Here is an 18,359-nt window from a genome sequence, read left to right as displayed (position 1 = left end):
ATTACTAAACAACTAGCAAAGTCATCCAGACTCTTCGTGGTTCCTATAAGCAGCTGTTCTAAGTGTTGTTTGTAGAGGGGTGTGTGCTGCTAACTCATCCAAACAGTAGGCCTGCAAACTTTTAAGAGCTCTCTGTTTGTAGCAGGCATCATTTTCTAGACCTTGTAAAATATTATTCTGGGCACTGGTCTATACCCTAGGGAAATTCCTTACTGAGCAGATTACAAGGACAGCCAGTGACCCAATAACCTTCATTTTCTTGGGATGACGCAATGGCCAGTTCACACTCAGGAAGTACGGCGGGCTGAGCAGAACATGAAATGAGCTGCTGAAATTCCCACATCAGCATTTTGTTTCCATTCCATCAAGGGCAAGATTTCAAAGTGTGGAATGGTCCTTTAAGCTCTGTCTTTTATGAGGTCAGGCTAAATGCTTCCCTTTTATATATGAAGAGAGGGTGATCTTTGCCAGAGTCCACGCTGGGTTTGCTCTTGTTTTGATTTGCTTTTTGGTTGAGAGCTCTGTGTAGCAGGAAATGCAACTTTCAAAAGCAGTTCAGGCTTTGCTGGAAAGTGGATCCTGTAAGAAACAGTGGGCTGCAGAAGCATTGCTGCAGCAGCAATAGGAAAGGTGTTCTGCTGTGACCACACTGTCTACAGACTGTCACACACTCTTCCTTTCTCCGCAGTCCTCATCTTCAAGACTATGCTTGATTTGGGGCAGTAAATAACATACATGAAAGAATAAGACAGGAAAAAAAGCTCATAAGAGTTGGCTAGGTTGTGCAAGAAGGGCAAAGAATTCAACATAAACCTGACTGTGAGGAAGTGAAAGGTGGCTTATAAAATTCAGGATTGCATGAGAGGGATCCTGTAAGATATTGCACACTGTAATTTCCATCTTCTTGATTTAGCCAACTACAGTTGACAAGAAAAAACAACTCCCAGCACAGCCTGCAGGGGCCTCCAGGAAAGTATTAGAAAGTCTATTAAAATTGTTAAGTTGGATGAAAGCACCTGAAAATGTTCTGTGTTGGGTAGTACTTGCAATAGCAGAAAGATGAACTGGATGCACTGACACAATTGCATATGGTTTGGCTTGACTGCAGGCACAAGGAGTATCCTGAAGCCTGTACTGCTTTTAAGATTACAGTAGTCAGCAGAAATACCTTGAACATTAACTTCAGCCATGTACAGCTAAAATTGTATCTGATCTTATATAGTATGTGTCTCACTCACATGATACATGTGTGAGAAGCATGTCACCATGAATTACACTGAAGAAAACACAGCATTGTGCTGGGACACAGTTTCCCAAAGGCTCAGGTAAGTTTTCACAGCCCACAGTGATCCAGGAAATTATTTAGGTTTCAGGCTGATAAACCTGTAGAACTAGCACTGGGTTCCCATCACACATTTCGGTGCCAATTTGTAAGGGACAAAAGCAGAAGGGCCCTGAGGCCAAATCCTTTGTGACTGTATAAGCCTGTTTTTCAGTCTTGATGTCACAAGCAGGTTGATTGCTACTCCCCTCTAGCCATACTTAAAGACTAGTCCAGAATTTCCTTGCTCTCATGGCCATGAATTCTCTTCCTGCCTAAACTTATTCAGGACCGGTACATACCAATTGTTCTTATGATAACAGTGTTCTGAATTTAAATAGCTCCCTATGTCCCAACTCTGCACTTACCTTCTTGCTGTTTTTATGCAGTCATATCCTCTATGAGACTCTGAAGCTGAAACATGTCTCCCCTTCACTCCCACAGCAGACTTTTCTTTCCCTTCAATTTCAGAATTTACGCCCTTAGAAATGCTGTGCTTTGCCAGCTCAATATTTCTATTCACCGAGGGGATTCTGCAGGAAAAAAAAAAAATCAGGGCATTCACCACTGGCACCTGGAATGAGTTCCGGGGGAGCTAGCTTCATTACAGAGCTACTGGAGCTCTGTGGAAGCAGTTGGCCTGAAGAGCTGCCAAGAGGGTTTCAAGCAAATATATGTCCTTTTCTTTAAGAAACAAATGAAACAACAGGAACTCGCTGCTGATGGAATGGGTTGCACATGAGACTGGACAAATGTTGCTAAATTAGTAGAGTTTTCCAGGGACTGTATAATAGGTGTGGAAATAAACCTTCAGCAGGATGCAGGATTACTCCTTAGGACTGCAACATTAAGAATAGTCTGTTCTCAGTCTAGAAGGGAACAAAATCAGAAGAATTTGATGCCAAATAGTGGGGAAAAAAAAAAAAGACAGACATTTTCTGGATGTCTGTGTTATTTGAGGGACCAACCAGGGATGAGTTATTTGTCTTTGAGCTATACAGCTGTTAAAGTTCCAAGAAATGAAGTCATGGCTTTCAACAGGCCCCAGTTATATCACGTGTTTCTGTTTGAACTTCGAAGGTGGCCTTGACTCTCAGAAATGCATGGAAGTCTCAAAAGCCACCACCTACTTGCCTACAAGATCAAAAGGGATGAAAACAACACCTCAGCTTACCTTATTTTAAACACGATCCTGTAATTCAGCAGACGAGTGCCCTTTCACCATCAATAGTGTTACTGCAGATCTGACTTACTCCTTCAACACTTAAGGAAACTTGTTACCAGAACAAGGCCATCGCAGCATCACACAACACTAGCGCTCAGAGGACAGCAACATTTGCTGTATGAATTCCATGGTTAATTTTGACCAGCAGGGAGCAACTATAGATAGTAGTCCCTGCTTGGAAGCAAAAATCTGGAAAAAAAAAATCAAATACTTTTTTTCTGTCTCAATTTATGTATTTCCAGAGTTTCTCTAGGAATATAAAGGTATCACAGCACTTCTTGGCCCTGAGATTTGTGTCAGCATCTACCTTTTACAGGAAAATCCAAGTATGTCCCCCCCCCAAATCCTTATCATTTCCTTTTTGCAAAACAACACAGATGAAGCAATATCTTTTATAGTGTTGATAAAAGGGTGCGAAGCTGTTATCTCATGCTTTCACCTTGCTCTTGCTCATGGTGAAGTTCTCTTCTCCAGCACAGAAGTTCGACTTTTCTGTGGTCTGATGTTTGGCTCCTCTTCAGCCACATTTTCAGTACACCTTTGCACACATCCAAAGCTGTGCTGGCACCTCAATTCCACTGTATTAAGGTATCCCACCAGACCTAGAGAGACCTCTCTATAAAATCCAAAGCTTCTTCTTAACCTGTGCCTGCTTTATAACCCCAAAGAAAACAATATGCAACTTTTTATTCTCTATCCAATATTACTCCCTCCACTCAAAAGGTTACTAGTACATTAGAAACCATCCAAAGTGCTAAGCAGGGAGGAACAAGAACATGAAACAACAAAATGCAAAGGAATACCTCATCTTCATATACTGACATTATGAATTTACTCATAAATCTACTTGGGGACAGTGTGAACTCTGCTGCTAGCAAATACATTTGAAAAGGGACTATAGGTTGAAGGTTCTCTGTCTAGTGGCTGTTACCCTTATTGATAGTGAAGAAGATCTGAATAGGGTCTGACCTCTTCTGTAATGAATGCACTGGCAGCCTGGGTTGTTTTACAAGTCATTTAGTCTAGGAGATGCTCAGCATGTTCCAGTGGAATAGGAAACTCCTCAAGAAATTTTTGCATCTAGCCTCTTCTCAAGATCTTGAGCAAACCAAAATATGACTGATTTGTACATGTAATAAAGAGCCACCCACATGATTTGGAAGAGATCAGAGATGACTCCTGAACAATAAAAGATGTTAACCAGAAAACTCTCTTTGTGGCCCGTGGCTTGAATTGAAGGGTTACAGGATCGGGAGGCATCACAGACATGTCACAGAAGTGGTTGGGCTAGAAAATTACCCTAAATAGCCTTTATTATCACCAAATGATAGAGGATGATAATGGTACTGTAAGCCAAACACAACGGACAATGAAATGATCTATGAAGCTGTTCTTTTGAGGTCTTCTGTTTGAACTTGTTTTTTTCTCCCCACAATTTTGGTATGTGAAATAATGTCTCATTAACACAGTCCTGGGGCAGAAGAGATCAGCAAAATATGTAAGATCTGTAACACATTCATGCTGAAGTTCTCATTTAATTTTTCTAAGGCAAAAAGAAACATGCTCAAACTTAGGCTGGAGGTGGACACTCAAACATTTAGCTGAAAACACTATCGATTTCATAAAGCAAAATTTGGGGCTTGGTTTGACGAATATATTCGATTTGTTTCCTAACACTCCTCATAAGAGATACTCCTACAATGTGTGGGTTGCTCGAACCCTATTCATTTCAAATCTATTAATGAGAACGTGACTATTCAAGTTCATGACCACAGAGGAGGGGACAAATTCTGTTCCTATAATGCAATTTTGTGAATTTCAGGATTGAGTGTCCTGTCAATAATGGCAGTTTTAATAAACACCACTGAGAGATTTGTTCTTAATTCACAAAATATATTGTTTCTGATTTTGATAATAAATCTCTAAGCTAAGAGCCCTAGTTTCTCCCCAGATAGACACAACTGTGACTAAAGCTCCACATACTAAAACATACTGACTTGCAGGGAAAAAAGCCAACCACAAGTAGATGTGAGCAGGCAAAAACAATTACAAAGAAAAAAAAAAAAAAAGAAGAGAAATAAACATTTAGCTGAAGTCTCCAGTGATTTCATGAGACGAAAGTTCAGTCTAGGCTTGAAGAACAAACTCATTTTGTTTCCTAATATGCCTCTGTCTTAGATCATAACCCAAATATTCCCACAGTGACTGTATTGCTTTAACTCTCTACATTTAAAATCTAGTAATCTTTGAATTGTTAAGTAAAGCAATGAACTTCCTCCCCCCAGTAAAATATACAAAACTGTCGCAAGTACAAGCATTTAATATGTGCTTGAGCAGCTACTAGATGTCTCACACCAGCTTTGCCACATATGCCTTTTTTTTTTTTTTTTTTTTTTTTTACAGTACTGGCAACAATTTATATAGAAGTATAACTAAATATAATCCTCAGGCTGGATCTAGAGAAATGGTGCTATTTTAAAAATATAGTGTCATTTAAACTCCCTTACTGTTAAAAATGAAAACAAAAGATGGATCTTTAGACGAGAAAATTCTCATCCTTATATAGCCAAAGGCAAAAAGTAAGTAACTGCAGACAGACAGGAGTCATTAGTGTGGTGCTGTTAATGTCTCTCACATGGATGAGAGCTGCAGATGACTAAAGGCATTTGTGAGTAAACTTCAAAACTGGTTCTGTGGATAAAGTGTCACAATAAAAGGCTTCAGTGCCTCAGGATTTTCATATTTTGCAGGCAGCTTTGATAAAGCAAGAGGCTGATTTAAATAACCTGCAAGAGCTTTGGGCCCAAGTCCTAAAGCTGTCACTTCTCTTGTAGAAAAAGACAAAAAATGAAGGATTAAGTAAAAGCTGGAGGAGAACTGAGGCTAATGCCTTACCAGAAGCCTTTGCATGGGGCAAAGCCAAGGCACTGAGCACAAACTCTTGCAGATTAATTTCAACTCTGGAAGACAGGATGTTTGTCTAAAGCATTGGCAGTGAAAGACAGGGTTGTTCTTGGCACCAATCACAATCACTGTTTTAGTCCCTCTGCTATATAGTTACAGGAAAAGAATGCATTTGATTTCTCTGGAGCTGACAGAATACAGAAACTTTAATGTAAAAAAAAAAAATAATAATGTAAACCAGTTAGTGACTAAATGAGATATAAATATTAACCCTTTCCTGGATATGTCCACTACTGATCTATGTAGTTCCTGACTAACCAGTCTTAATCAGGTCAACAGTTTGCTTACTTATGTTCAATTAAACACTTTATTCAATAAATTAAAATATGTAATGCAATTTGAATCAAAATATCACCAACTATAATGCTGGAACAAACCTCTGTTTTAATCTTTGTACTTGATCAGTTGCACCTTACAAAATACAAAAAGCCAGCAAAAAGATTGATTGTGAACCATATTCAGAGAAGACAAAACATGCTACAAATAATTATTTAAGAACAGAAAGATTATACTAACAGCTCAGAAAGTACTGAATATTGATCTGTGTGGAGTTACAAATTCCAACTGATATTATTAAATCCAGCAGTTTAAAAGTAAGAATTGTATTAAGGAAATAACCAGCTTTTTCTGTCTTCATGCAATCTTCTCCACAGACTTCAAAACACTTCTGAGACTGCTAAATCAACAATTGACTGTACTGTGAGGGAATTTTCATGTTCAGTAGTTCTGAAGTTATAAACTTCATGTTCCACCTAACACTTTTAATAAATAGATTTTGACTTAATAGGCATAGCAGTTATGGGTAATAGGAGAAAAGAAAACCACTTCACCTGGGATAAACTCTCATGGTGGACACTTCAGGACACCAAGTAGTCACCAGCCCGTGCTATCCACTTTTAAATAAGTAAATATACTTATATAATATAATCACTAGGGAAATAAAATCAGATCTGATATATAAGACTTCCATTATCCAAACTAAAAGTGGATAAATCCAACGTATCAGTATTTGTCCTAAGCAATGCTAGAAAGAGCTGATCGGTGGAAAACTTGGTAATATATTGTTAGGAGATGCTTGAGGATGAAAGACCAGCTCTCATAAATGCTTGGAACAAAAGGGGAAAAAAAACAAACAAACAAACTTGTAAGAAGTGTTAAGGTCAAAAGGGATCGAAGCATGTAAAAAAAGAAAACAACATAGTTTAGTCTTAAAGTCTTCAGGCATTACTGGGCAAGCAGAAAAAATAACTTCCCTAGAGTCTCTAAGGTTGTGGCTAGGATCTTTTCAACACATACTACGATGATGCTACACTGAAAACAAGGACAGCAAACACCAAGCAGTTGACATAGACTACATTCTGCCCAGAAGTATCAGAACTAGCAGCTACTGAAGAAATGAACGTTGTTGTGCCTCAGTACCAGGTCCTCCAAAGCAGAATAAGTTTGGAGGTGCATCTGTCCCCATGACCATCCTGACGAAAGCCGTGATGATGCTTCTTAGTTGGAAATACCCCCATGTAGCTTTGCCCCGTGCTTCATGCACTTACTGACACCTGTATTGTTCTCCGGTGAATGATGCTTGGTGCCCAAGGACAGAGTTCACATGTTAACAGTAAAGTAGCTCATGAGCCTAATCCAGTCTGTGCAACTGTCACCTCTGAATTTTTTTTTTTAAATCAGACTTCACCACAGATACTAAGGTCAAACAAAAGAGACATCTGTAACAGACTAGCATCTCAAACAATCTAAGTTTCTGCATGTGGCATCAAACTTTGTGCCACAGATATATGTTCTTCCATTAACAGGTACAACTACAACATGTTTAACTTACACTATTGTGAGTACTGAAAGGCAGGTTCCAGGAATCATGACAAATATGGGCAGATAAATTGTTAATTGTTATGCACTTATGTAAGGACAACAATTACGGCACAAGTCAAAAAAATATCCAAAACTATAGTTAAAAAAAACTAAGTGAAGGGGGATAAATTTAATGATGATGGATGCCATACTCCTGAGGTAAACATCTTATCAGTTTGGTCTGATTAAGAGCCAAAAATTTGCTCATGAGCTAACACATTTAGAGTGAGGAGGTTTCTACAACAATTATCCATTCCTTCACTAGGAATTAGGTAATGAAGATGCAGAAAGTCAAGGGGAAGGGACAGACAAAACAAGAGTCTAGCCCTCAATTTTTGTTTTAAACCTTTTCTTACTTTGAAGCTTCTGATGTAGCAAAGGAAAAACTTAGACATTATAAAATGTTCCATTTGAGTTATTTTCTGGACAGTTAGGGAAAACAACACTAGACTATTTGTACACAAACAACTTTGAGGCATTTTGCTTTTAATTTGCATACAACTCTTTAAAGTGAAATCCACATGAAGAAGGGTGAGATACAACAGAGCCCATTTACCATGTCACAAGTTAACAATACAAAGTAAACATCTGTTGTCCCTATTAACTAACTTCCATCCCTTACCCCAGCTTGTCACTTACTGCTGCAAGTTTCCATGAGAAATAAATGCATGGAGTAGATCCTAACTCCACAGATGTTCACATGTGGACTTCAGTGGTACTGCAAATTATCAAGAATAAATTGAAATAGAATGCCTTGAATGTGCTTATATCCTCTGAATGTTTCCCAAATCAAGACCCAAAGTTCACAGTAAAAAAAAAAAAAATACTCCTTGAATTGTTCTATTCAGTTACTTAGCTGACTGTGGTTCCTCTGTGGAGCACAAAGCTGAGGAGAAAAAGAACAATACTTTCTGTCAAATGAGAGAGAGCGAGCATTAAATCAGGAATAGAGAGGCATCAAAATAACTATGCTGAAATGGACTTCCCAAGCAACTTTATCTGGAACACAATTTGAGCAGGCTCTTTCCATCTATGAACTGATAAAATTTTCTAGCTATGCATTTTCTGCATAAAGTTGAACTTGACCAGGCTTGTGGCTTCTTTCAAACTGGCAAATACCATTTTGACCAAAATACATTACAACATTATTATATGTATCTAAGGTAGAATAATGGCAAGATACTAAGGACAGCACCATCTTTTTTCTTGTTTTAATGAGACTAAATAATAGGATAAAAATAGGCTGAAAGGGGAACAACAACAAATTTGTCTTGCAGATCTTTCCAAAAAAGATAGGAACATATGAGAGAGAGAGAGAGAGATTGCAAAGAAGCTTGGCCCACCATCACCATCAGAAAACCCCTATCAGTTAGAGCTATCTGTATTTAGGTCTTACAACAGTAATAGTGATTTACCTTTTGACCTAAAACTTTGCATGAGGGCTTTTTGTGTGTGTAGGAATTCTTAACATTGAGATTCTGTGACACTACACCACTCACTGAATTCACTGTGTAAAAGTTGAGTGGAAAAAAAAAGATACAATTGTGCTGAATTGTATAATACAGAACTTAGAATTGCGTCTCTAACAATAAGGGTTGTGTATGCACAAAAGCTTACACATCATAGCACATCTGTCAATAATCAATGATTCTATCTGGGATTTCCCTTTTATCCCCTCTCATCAGCATGGATTCTCCAACAATTCTATTGTCTGAAATATTTCAGTACCAGAGAAGAGACTAACAACAAAAAGAAAATATTTGTACACATTAATATTTATTATTTTTGTAATCATTTTTCCTATATATTTAACACTAGTGTGACAAAATTCCTGTTAATTATATGTCATGCAAGTAACTTAAATGAGTTAGCACTATCTAAACTGGTAAACCTACCACTAGGGGTTATTTCTGAGTCTACAAGACAAGTATTTCTGCAACAATGTTGACTAGATGAGTCTGCATATAACATAATAGGCTCAGTTGGAGGTACTTTACAGGTATCTAAATGACAGCACAGCCTTCAGAAGCACTGTAGTGGCATCATCCTTTGACCTAAGTAGACTTGACATTATTAAGAAGGCTTGAGTGGAGGTGTAGGTATGTTGGAAATTGCTGTTAAGAGGGATGGTGTTTCTGCAGTTAGTCAATTTATCTTTTGCTAGTTAAAGTTGCTGTGGTTCATGTTCCTTCTTTGACAGGATAAAAGGTAGAGTTTTTACTCACTCTACCCATGTTGCTATTGTTTAGGTCACAACAGAGATATTGAGAACATACAGTACCTTTCTGCAGCTGAAGACAAAGATTGCTGCTCAGACTGCTGCTATTCCTTCTCTGCAATTCTTTGGTGAGTACATTTTCATCAATACCAAGTATGAAAATAAACTCCCTAGAGTCCAGATCTTTATTATTTACATTACAGTAGGGGTCTACTTGTAAATCACTTATTCTTTTCTCCTACGACACCCACCGGTTTCAAAACAAAATAATTACAATTATTAATAGAATAGCAAGAGTTGTGATAGTCTTTCATTGTACTGGGTATTTCCCTTTTTAACTAACATACATTCTAACAGAAATCCCACAGTACAAACCAGATAATTTCAATTACAAAACAGAACACAAACTATTCAGTCCAATGTGAGAGCATGTGTATGTGTGTATAATACTGTAAAAGTAGTCACACATTAGAGGTATATAATTCAAACAGCATCTTCCTTCATGAACCTGCTATAATTGAGGCAGTGACAAGGTTTCCATTTCTTTGTTTTCTGCGCTCTCTAAAGAATGGCTATTGCCACATTTTGTGAACCATAATACTGTACAAGCAGAAGCTTGTTGGTATCAGGTAAGGACTAATAACACTAGTGCAAACAGGTGCAGTGATACTTCCTCCAGTTTTGGGATGAACCAGCTATATAACACTGAAAGAGGCCAGGCATCTTCTTCAAACCCACATACGTGCATCTTTCCCACTCAAGACATACCTTTTTCTGACTTTATCTTCTCATTACAAGGGTAGGGAGAGAACCACCAGCTCATGTGATATTTATCACATGCATGATTTCTTGACTGTTTTCCTATTAATACTATGAATGTTTTATAACAAGTTTTTATAACAAGTAAAGGAACAATAATTATGTCAAGCATTAGGAAGTGACAATAATACTGATTTAGCATCTTCAATAAAAAGTAAAATATTTTGTCCTGAGATGCAAGTCCAGGAAGGAACAGGAATGAACTTAATACTGTACCATTATTTGATCATCATGCACCTCATCTGACCAGATGACAAAGAACAAGTGTTTATTGCCCTCTGCTCATCCAAAGATATGATAAGCAGTTTATTTAGATAAGTGCTTGGCATACCAGAATGTTGTCAGACCAGTTCTCACTGTACTGTCCCCCTTTAGCTTATTTCTTTAAAAGGAAAAAAAAAAAAGAGAGAAAAAGGAAAGAAGAACATCTCAGCAGGTTAACCCTCATCTTCTCTCAGCTCTGTGGGTAGAAATTTGTATTGCTGTTGGCGGATTTGAGCTAGTTTTTTCCTTGCCTCTTCCAGCTCTCTTTCCTTCTTCAGCATTTCTTCTTGGGCTGCAATGATCTAGAAAAAAGAAGCATGAATTAGGATAGCAAGAAATATTGTCTGTAAAGCCATCTTTCTTTTTCTATGGCACCAGTCACAGAAAGGGCCCCCAGCATTATCCACGGAAGTTTCAATGTCTTCAGCAGGAATTGCTCAAATGTTTCCCAGATTCCCACTTGTTACATATAGAGGATTAAAAAAAAAAAAAAGAAGTATCTTCTAGCAGTTTTACTATACATCCAAGCTGGATTTTAGAATGCTGTGCTCCTCCAATATTCACTGTCCAATTAGCAGAAATTAGACAAACACCATGTCTTAACATATTGTTTGTGTGACAGTAGAATTGCATACTCATTGCTGCATGGAACCAAAGTATTTTTCTGCATCTTGAAATGCCAAAGGAGAAATGACAGTACTACAGAAATTGACAAGTTACAGTATGTTCAATGGTAACCTCAGTTGATGCTGTTTCTTCTTATTCATAACAGTGAATCCAGAATATATGGTATATCATCAGAGCCTTGAAATCTTTGTTATTGTTTCACCATATTTAGTAAGGTCAATATAATGAAATGTCATCATTTCTTATCTCTCACACTTTGTCTTTGATGATATACACACAAAACTGGTGTTCCATTAAGACTTGGGGATATTTAAAGTGCATAATAGAAGTTTGAAAAGAGCCATTAATTTAATCAGGATGAAAATTGACAAGATATTGGACAACTGTAACTGCTCTTATGGTAACCACTCAATGAAGAAATGTAGTCATACTAGAGCATTTCATGTTGCTGTTATGTCAGCGGTTACTTAACTGAGGCAAGTAATTTATCATAGATCTCTATGTAGCTTTGTCCAGTCATAAATACAACGTGAACATTGTAATGCTATGCTACATTTCCATGACAGTTTTTCTCCACTTCAGTTACTGGTGATCATACCAACCTGAGCAATTCCACCCACAAACTTTGTTTTGACTACAACGTCGTCATCCTCCGCTTTTCCAAATGCTGCTTTTTGAGCCGCCCTGACAAGATTGTCTGATGCTCGCTTGACAGCATTTCCTGCGGCCTTGAGAAAAGACAGAGGAAATTCAGTAATAACAAAAATGCATAATTGTAGCATTGATTCTTCTGAGCACCAAAACTAAAACATTTTTGCTTACCTTCACAGGCAAGCATCCTTTTTTGTTTGTTTCCAGTGAAAAGAAAACTAATCCTTCCAAAAATCTAAGCTTTGATCAAAATCAATCTCTTCTACTAGAGCCAAAAGGTGGAGCTGGCACCTTGTTTTGGAGCACTCAGGTCCTGAAGGCCATTTACTAGGAAACACCCTGTGCAGACAGCTGACTAGCATAGCAATCAGCATCATATGATCTGGCACTGAATTTGCTCTTATGTGCTAAGAGCTGGTGAAAATCATGAAAAGCTGACTCTAAAAGAGTAGCCCATGGTTTAAGAGGTACTGCACATGGAGGTGTAAATGAGATTTTTGATATATCACTGGCAGTTCTTAAAATTTGTCCCAGATAACACGTGTTTGATATTTTGTATTTCAACTTGGTTGATACACCAAAAATTTGACCTATGCCTCCTTCTTGGCTCTTACTGGAATCCTCCTCCTTCCCACCTATCTAATCATCAATGTCAGAACAGAGGCAAGAAAAGAAACTTCTGGGCTGCTGTGGACTTAGAGCCAAGAGGCGTCATAGGTCACTCATTCTGAGAGACTGACTGGGAGATTTATCTATTTACGTGCTACTCAGTTGTACATACAAATACTGAAACACATTTGGGGACCCACCTTTTAAGTGCTTTAGCAAAGAAACAACTTTATGAAATAGGGCAGAACACCAAAGATATTTCTACCTTCTGTGCAAGAGAAACACCTGTGAAGAATTTAGTTGAGATGCCAGAAGGAACATCTTATCAAATTGATGTGACTTGATCACTACTCAAACTTGCTTCTGCAATCCTGTATGGCATTACTTTTTATCAAGTACTCTCAAGAGTAATTGAATACTTCATGAAGGGAAGGATGTGAATGGTTAAATCTCCTAATCCCGTACTTGAACCCTGGGACTGGGAAGATGTTTATCCTGCGAACTAAATTTTAAACACCTTTTAACTACAGGAGTGGATTTGCATGTCACTGAGATATTCCTGCTGCATGGAATGATGTTATAGCAGGAAGAGGTTGGGGCAGATGTAGGTAAAGCTTTATCTATTGACGAACAAGACTCAAAAAGTTTACGTAGGGTTAGTGAACTTTTGATCTGATCCAGTAGCGTAACATCTCACACTAACTCCTGCTTATACAGCAGATCAGTCAACAACATCAACACACATAAATGTTATCACAGACTGCAGAGAGAAGGCAGATAACTTGCAGTGTTGTGACAGGAAGAAAGAGAGAATAAGAAGACCATTCTCTGTTCCATGGCTCCCAATGTCCCCGGGGTGTTATGTTGTGAGAACACTTGTTCCCACAGAGGCCACTGGCCAAGACAGCCTGTACTGACATGCTGGAGGCACACAGGCAGCAGGAAGGGAAGCCACATGGACCAGCTCTTAAATCCCCTCTTGTCCTATTCCATATCTCAAATATCACCTCCCTTTCAACTTAACTCTTTTTCCACCTGAAACGACCCAAAAAACAAGTCATTTGAAATTTGCTTTGCCTAGTCTGGACCTGATCCAAAGCAAATGGAAACATTTTCACTTATTTCCTTAAGTTTTGGAAAAGACTCCCTAACAGTGCATTCCAAGCCAGCATTTATGGGAAATGCAGTTCAAATGCCTTCTCCCAAAGCTTGCAGCTGTTTGTGGGGCTAGAAAAGAGAAAAATAATATACTCAAACTCCTGTACCTAGACTACTGATTAAAGTTATATAAAATCATTTGTGCTGGGGGCAAAGCCAGCTGAAAAACCATAGTAGATTTGGCAAATCTACCAGTAAAAATATTTGGTAGACATCAACTCACTGTTTTTGCTATGATAAAAGACATTACTTCCAAGTGCAAACTGCTTTTCCCTTCATTATTCATTTTGAGACTAATGTAAAGCTTAATAAAGTGGCAAAGTTCACTTTCAACCCATGCTTAGACTTGTCTCCTTTTCACATTCCCTTCCAACTTTTCACATTCCACGGCTATTTAATAATATTTGCCTACAGTGACTGAGTACCCTGAATTTCCTGGCAGAGCTGAGAAAACACAGCCTCTAGTACATGATTTTGTTCCTGTTTCTATTCTTTGTTCTGCATTTAAAATTCATTGAAACCCATCTTGCCATTTGGATATGAAAGTAAAGGTTGAGTTACAGTTGGAACTATCTTCCAGTTACTGATACCTCCCCCACAGACCCATGACAAAGCCAGTCCACATGAATCCACATTAAAGCACTAAAACCATCTCATCCCTAGGGATAACATTAACATGCCACTGCTTTCTGTAGAAACAAACACATCTCATACCCTCATACGTTTATTTTTTCTTCCTAAATATTTAACCCATTTTTCAATGTTGAAAAAATGACAATATCAGTTCCTCTTGCTCAGACAGCTACTCAGGCTAGACTTGATTCTACCTATCCATACGCTAGTTGTTATAATGGACAGCTTATATATAAGCATCCATTAGCAGTGGTAAAAATTGAAAAAGAGGAAATTCCACTGTCACCAAAGATACTAGATATTGGTGTGAAAAAAAGGAGCTGAAATAGTTCTCACATTACAGACTGAGCCTGCAGGATTGGAAGTCAGAAGAGGCTGTAGCCATTTTTAAATAAACACCCTCAAACAAAGCTCCAGGAAAGACTTTACCCCTCATAACACAATGCTAAATTCAGTAGCAGTTCAGACAAGCTAAACATGAAAGGGATATGTAATGTAAAAATGAACCAGTTTCATTTAAAAATGTTAAAATGGAGAAATGGACTTGGGTTGAGGTGTTGCATCCAATTTTTTTTTTTTTTTTTGGTCTGACAATGACTCTCCATTTCAGAAAATTTCTGTTCACAACTGGGGTCTCTTGACACCTAGAAACAAAGGAAATCTGTAATTGACCACATCCCTAGCTGGCAAATGCTTCATTGAACATATGCATAATGTTGCACAGGTCAGAATACTACTCATGTGCAACCAAGTTAAGCCTTCTTAATCGTTTGCAAGCTCATGCAACGCTACAGGCTAGGGGAAGAGTGTCTAGAAAGCTGCCTGGCAGAAAAGGGTCTGAGGGTATTGGTTGATAGCTGGCTGAGTATGTGCTAGCAGCATGCTCAGGTGTCTAAGAAGGCCAACAGCATCCTGGCTTGCAACAACATCCAGGTGCTGGAGTGTGTCCAAAGAGGGGCAATAAAGCTGGTGAAAGGTCTAGAGAACAAGTCTTAAGGCAGAATGGCTGAAGGAACTGGGGTTGTTTAGCCTAGAGAAAAAAAAGTGCAGGGGAGACCTTATCACTCTCTACAACTACATCAAAGGAGGTTGTAGCAGGATGGGGGTTGGTCTCTTCTCCCAAGCAATGAGTGATAGGACAAGAGGAAACAACCTCAAGTTGCAGCAGGGGAGGTTTAGGTTGGATACTAGTCAAAATTTCTTCACTGAAGGGGTTGCACCAGCACTGGAACAGGCTGCCCGGGGAAGTACCTAAGTCACCATCCCTGGAGGTATTTAAAGATGTGTGGATGTGGTGCTTAGAGACACGGTTTAGTGGTGGATTTGGCAGTGCTAATTAATGGTTGGACTTGATGATCTGAGAGGTCTTTTCCAACCTACATGATTCTCTGATTGATTCTCACTGGAGGCCTAACTGAACACAGAATAATTGCAGAGAAACTCACTACACTCAGTTGCTGTAAAAATACACACAAACTTTCTCAGCTCATGTATTCCTGTAATTGATAAGAAGTATACACCTATGAATATCGCATCTAAACCAGGCTAGGCAAAGACTAGTCAATGTTTGCATCTCTCAACATCTTTCAAAAATGAAGAATAAAACAAACAATGAAGTGAGATTTAGTTACTGCTGAGTAATAAGAAATGCAACACTACTTCATCCTTAATGAACCGAAGTCCCCCAGAATCCCAGAAGGAAAAGTCTGGAAATTCAAGAAATGTCCAGAAGTCCTGGATTTGTTCAGCAGTGCTAAAACAGTGTTGACGCAGCACTGCTGTGGGTTTTCAGTAATGAAGAAAACAAGTACCTGTAGCCTCCTCATGGCTTCAGAGTCATGATCAGCCTTTACTTTGCAAGCCACAAGAAGTTGTGCTGTAGAAGCTGCAACTTGTTTTGCAGATGAGATGAGCTTCTCCTCACTAGCGTGGCCTTGTACTGAGGCATTAGCTGCTTCACAGAGATTGCTGGTTGCAGCTGCCACCATTCGGGCCTAGGAGTTAGTAAAGAAAGTCACTGTGTGTTCTCACAGGATATTATTTCTGCAGAGAAAGTACTAGTTTGCCTGATATGTTAAGGACTAACAAAAAAGAGAAGTAGTTACTCACAGCAGAAATAAGTCCCTGAGACCACTGTCCATCATCAGCTGCATTTGCAGGGATTGCTCCAACCTGAAAAAACAGTTCAGAGATGGCTTACAGTGCAACAGAAAATACAGCTGTTTTGTCTTTGATTTAGATCAGTGAAAAAGGACATCTGCAGCTGTTACCGAGCACAACACATAGATAAAGGAGCACAAAATCCACTTGAAAGTTTGGAAGTTAGTTATCACTAAGTGTGCTTCCAGCACACATCTGCCTGCTCTGTGGTGGTGTCCAACTTGCTATGCTGCTTGAATTGCCCCACCTTGAAACACATTTAGAAACCCCACAGTAATACCCGTTGCAGCAGAGGCTTTGGCCTAAGCAACACTAAGCAGTTGCTCGTTAACTCTGGACCTCTCAAACAAGTTATTTCTGTCTCCACAACACATTTGGATTTAAATGATTTCTGAATTTGTTCTAATTCTGGCATTATGGAAAGATACAAAACAGAAAGCTCCCCAGGGATGCTCCCCAGGGATGTCCCCTGACTGCCTTTGACTCCAGTAATAGCCTTTGAGGAAAGCATCCCATTTTTCTGCATGGTTCACTGCTGCTGCTGAGTCCATAGCATCAGCAGTACTGGCAACAACCAAGAAACAGTTTTCTTCCCATTTCAAATGAAAAAACAGAAATAAAAGCTTATAGTTGGTCACCAACCCCAAGTTTGCCTGGGTTTGGGAGTTTTGGGGACAATAGCTGGAAGATGTGAAACGTAAACATGGTCCAGAACCTTGCTATGTTTTAAAAGAAATGGAAACGGGGCTTTGTGCATAATGAAGATCCCAGGGATCAGAACTGAATCCTTACACATGGATATGGTGACACCGTTGTAACATTATGAGAGAATTCAGTTATACAACAGAATATGCTAGAGTTCCTGAATTTGTAAAGTTTCAAAGTTTTCTTGCCTAAGCATTCCCAGAAAAATCATTTGAAGTAGTCCATAAATAAAGCATTATAGACATTGGTGTCCAGAGTGTGTGTGGGAGAGAGAGGGAGAATATACAGGCAGGTGTGGTAAAAGAAGGTAAATCAGATCCAACTTCCCAGACTTCATCTGTTCTGCAGAAATTGCTATAAAATAATTTCAAGTAAAATTTCTTCAACTGCAATATTGTGCCAGTTTTCCCTTTAAGTTACTTTCACAGCTTTTACCATGTAATGTGGGAAATTTAAGTGGGACAAGAATGTGCCTGGTTCACATATATCTATGCAGTTGTCTTAATATTTCCCATTGCCTCCAGACCAACTAAAAGGTCAGTGAGAAATCAGTAGTCATTACTCTTCAGTACTGAAGAGACTGATGTGGAACAGATCAAACTTGTCCTTCCTTCCTATGTACCAGCATCCATATCACATGCCTCAGAAAGTTTCTTGCAAAAGCAAAACACTTCCTTCAGCATCAACAATTAAATCCTCCCAGCAGGCAGGTTGGAGCCACTCAATATGGGCAAGAATTCTGTCAATCATTTTAGGAGACAGCTTCCCATATTTCTGACTAATCTGAAGGTAGAGGTGCATACGTGTCTCAGGATAACCTGAAATGACAATTATCTAAAAACTAGTAATTAGTAAAGACAGAAAGGAGAGAAGGAGAAAGGGTTGTCACTTCCTCGTGTCAGAAATATCTTATGGCCTTATTTATTTGTGTATCATGAGAGGAACTTGCATAAACAATTCCGAAGGTTTTTTTTTCATTACATTTTCATTTTGGCTGGGATTAATTTCTTAGAGATCACTGCATTGTCTGCTGGCTCAAGAGATGAGATCCTAGCAGGCAAGCAATTATCAGTAAAGGCCATTCAATGCAAAAACTTGATGATCTTACGGCAAGTCACCATAGAATAATGAAAGATAAAGCAAAA

The 18,359-nt window shown here is 38.7% G+C and overlaps 1 protein-coding gene across 6 annotated transcripts in view; it reads right to left on the bottom strand.

Moving 5' to 3' along the window:
* Window positions 1-18,359, bottom strand: part of TLN2 (talin 2) — a 223,329-nt gene that overhangs the window by 42,120 nt on the left and 162,850 nt on the right. For all 6 annotated transcript variants that reach the window (XM_038184743.2, XM_038184744.2, XM_027466633.3 and 3 more), the window contains 4 exons: window positions 16,459-16,521; window positions 16,161-16,343; window positions 11,901-12,026; window positions 1,690-10,973 (listed from right to left, as the gene is read on the bottom strand). In XM_038184743.2, the coding sequence (XP_038040671.1) occupies window positions 10,845-10,973; window positions 11,901-12,026; window positions 16,161-16,343; window positions 16,459-16,521 (501 nt within the window). In that variant the 3' untranslated portion in view covers window positions 1,690-10,844. The remainder of the gene's footprint in view (window positions 1-1,689; window positions 10,974-11,900; window positions 12,027-16,160; window positions 16,344-16,458; window positions 16,522-18,359) is intronic.

This window comes from Anas platyrhynchos, chromosome 11, assembly GCF_047663525.1.
Source record: "Anas platyrhynchos isolate ZD024472 breed Pekin duck chromosome 11, IASCAAS_PekinDuck_T2T, whole genome shotgun sequence".
NCBI lineage: Eukaryota > Metazoa > Chordata > Aves > Anseriformes > Anatidae > Anas > Anas platyrhynchos.
The sequence above is the reverse complement of the archived record's forward strand: the minus strand, read 5'-3'. Positions and strand labels throughout refer to the sequence as shown.